The sequence below is a fragment of the Vicia villosa genome, unplaced genomic scaffold (genome assembly GCF_029867415.1).
Source record: "Vicia villosa cultivar HV-30 ecotype Madison, WI unplaced genomic scaffold, Vvil1.0 ctg.002563F_1_1, whole genome shotgun sequence".
Taxonomy (NCBI): Eukaryota; Viridiplantae; Streptophyta; class Magnoliopsida; order Fabales; family Fabaceae; genus Vicia; species Vicia villosa.
In genome coordinates, this window is record NW_026705969.1 from 69,377 (window position 1) to 70,843 (window position 1,467).

The window sequence follows — 1,467 nt, forward strand, 5'->3', positions numbered from 1 at the left end:
TTGGAGATAACCATGTGAACTCTCATATTTTGAGGTGTAATCACATAATTCTTTCTAATTTTGGTCATTCATCGGATGATAAATTATAGAATTCTATTGCTAATCTTGGGGTGGTCTCAGGAGATTCAAGGAGGTTTTTTAGAAAAATTTAAAGAAATGAAAAGAGTGGAATTAAAGAGGATGGATGGTCAGGAGGAGAAGTTAAAACTGTTTTAATGATAGTGGGTACTTTTAATATAAGGGGTGGAGGCAGCTTGATTAAGCGGAAGTGGATCAACAGTATTATTGCTAATGGGAAGACGGACATGTTTCTTTTGCAAGAAATAAAATTTAAGGTGGTTTCAGACTCCGTAGCCAAAAGTTTTTGGGGGATGGAAGATATTGGGTTCTCATATTCAGGGGAGGACGGTATGTCGGGTGGTGTTTTTACTCTTTGGAAGATTCAATCGGTCTCGGTGATTTCTAGCTTTCGTGGCAATGGTTACCTTGGAAACAAGGTATCTTGGAACAGAGGTATTTTTTTACACAGTTAATGTTTATTTTGCTTGTTCTTCAGGTGTTAAACGTGAACTATGGTCTCATTTATTTAATTTAAAACAAAGATATAAAGATGGGGAATAGATTTTTGTGGGAGATTTTTATGCGGTCAAGAAGAGGAATGAGAGAGTTGGTCAAGCTTTGGTAAGAAGTAATGTGGAATGGAGGAAATTTTCGGATTTTATTGAAGAAAGTGGGTTGGTGGACGTTCCTAGTAAAGGAAAGAAGTTTAGCTGGTTTAGTAGAGATGAGAAATCTAATAGTAGACTTGATAGATTCCTTGTATCAGTTAATATTGTTTCATTGTGGGGTGTTGTTGGGTAATTGATTGGCTTGAGGGATGTTTCATATCATTTCTCGGTGTGGTGGACTGTTGATAGAGAGGATTGGGGTCCTAAATCGTCCAAGTTCCATAATGAGTGGTTTTCTGATAAGGGCTTTATTCCTTTTGTTGAGAAATTTCGTTTAATTAAAGAGAGGTTGAAGTGGGGGAACAAAACAATTTTTGGTAAGTATGACATGGAGGTGGAGGAAGGAGTTAGAGATTTTAATGCATCGGATGATAGAAAGTTTTGGGATGAGGAGGCGCATGAAATCAAAGTAAAGGTGAACAAGAGAGTTTGGTTGAACCTTAAGATTAAGGAGGACATGCTAATTAAAAATTCTAGATTAAAGTGGTTGAATGATGGAGATAATCATAGTAAGTTTTTCCATAAAGTTATGAAGGATAGGAAGAGTAGAAATCATTTTAGTCCCATAATTACTAGTAAAGGAGTTGTGAATTCGGTGAGGGAGGTCAAGGATGCGGTAAAAGTTCCTTTTATAGATAAATTCAAAGAAGATTATTTTGATACACCGTCTTTAGATGGTATTTTTATTAATTCGTTGAGTAGGGAAGATAGCTTAGCTCTTGAGGTTCCTTTTTTGTAA

At 36.1% G+C, this 1,467-nt stretch overlaps 1 protein-coding gene across 1 annotated transcript; it reads left to right on the top strand.

Moving 5' to 3' along the window:
- Positions 1–215: 215 nt before the first annotated feature.
- Positions 216–1,467, top strand: LOC131639219 (uncharacterized). Its single transcript, XM_058909721.1, has 3 exons — positions 216–497; positions 622–857; positions 918–1,467. The coding sequence occupies exons 1-3, from the start codon at positions 216–218 to the stop codon at positions 1,465–1,467; spliced, it is 1,068 nt and encodes a 355-aa protein (XP_058765704.1).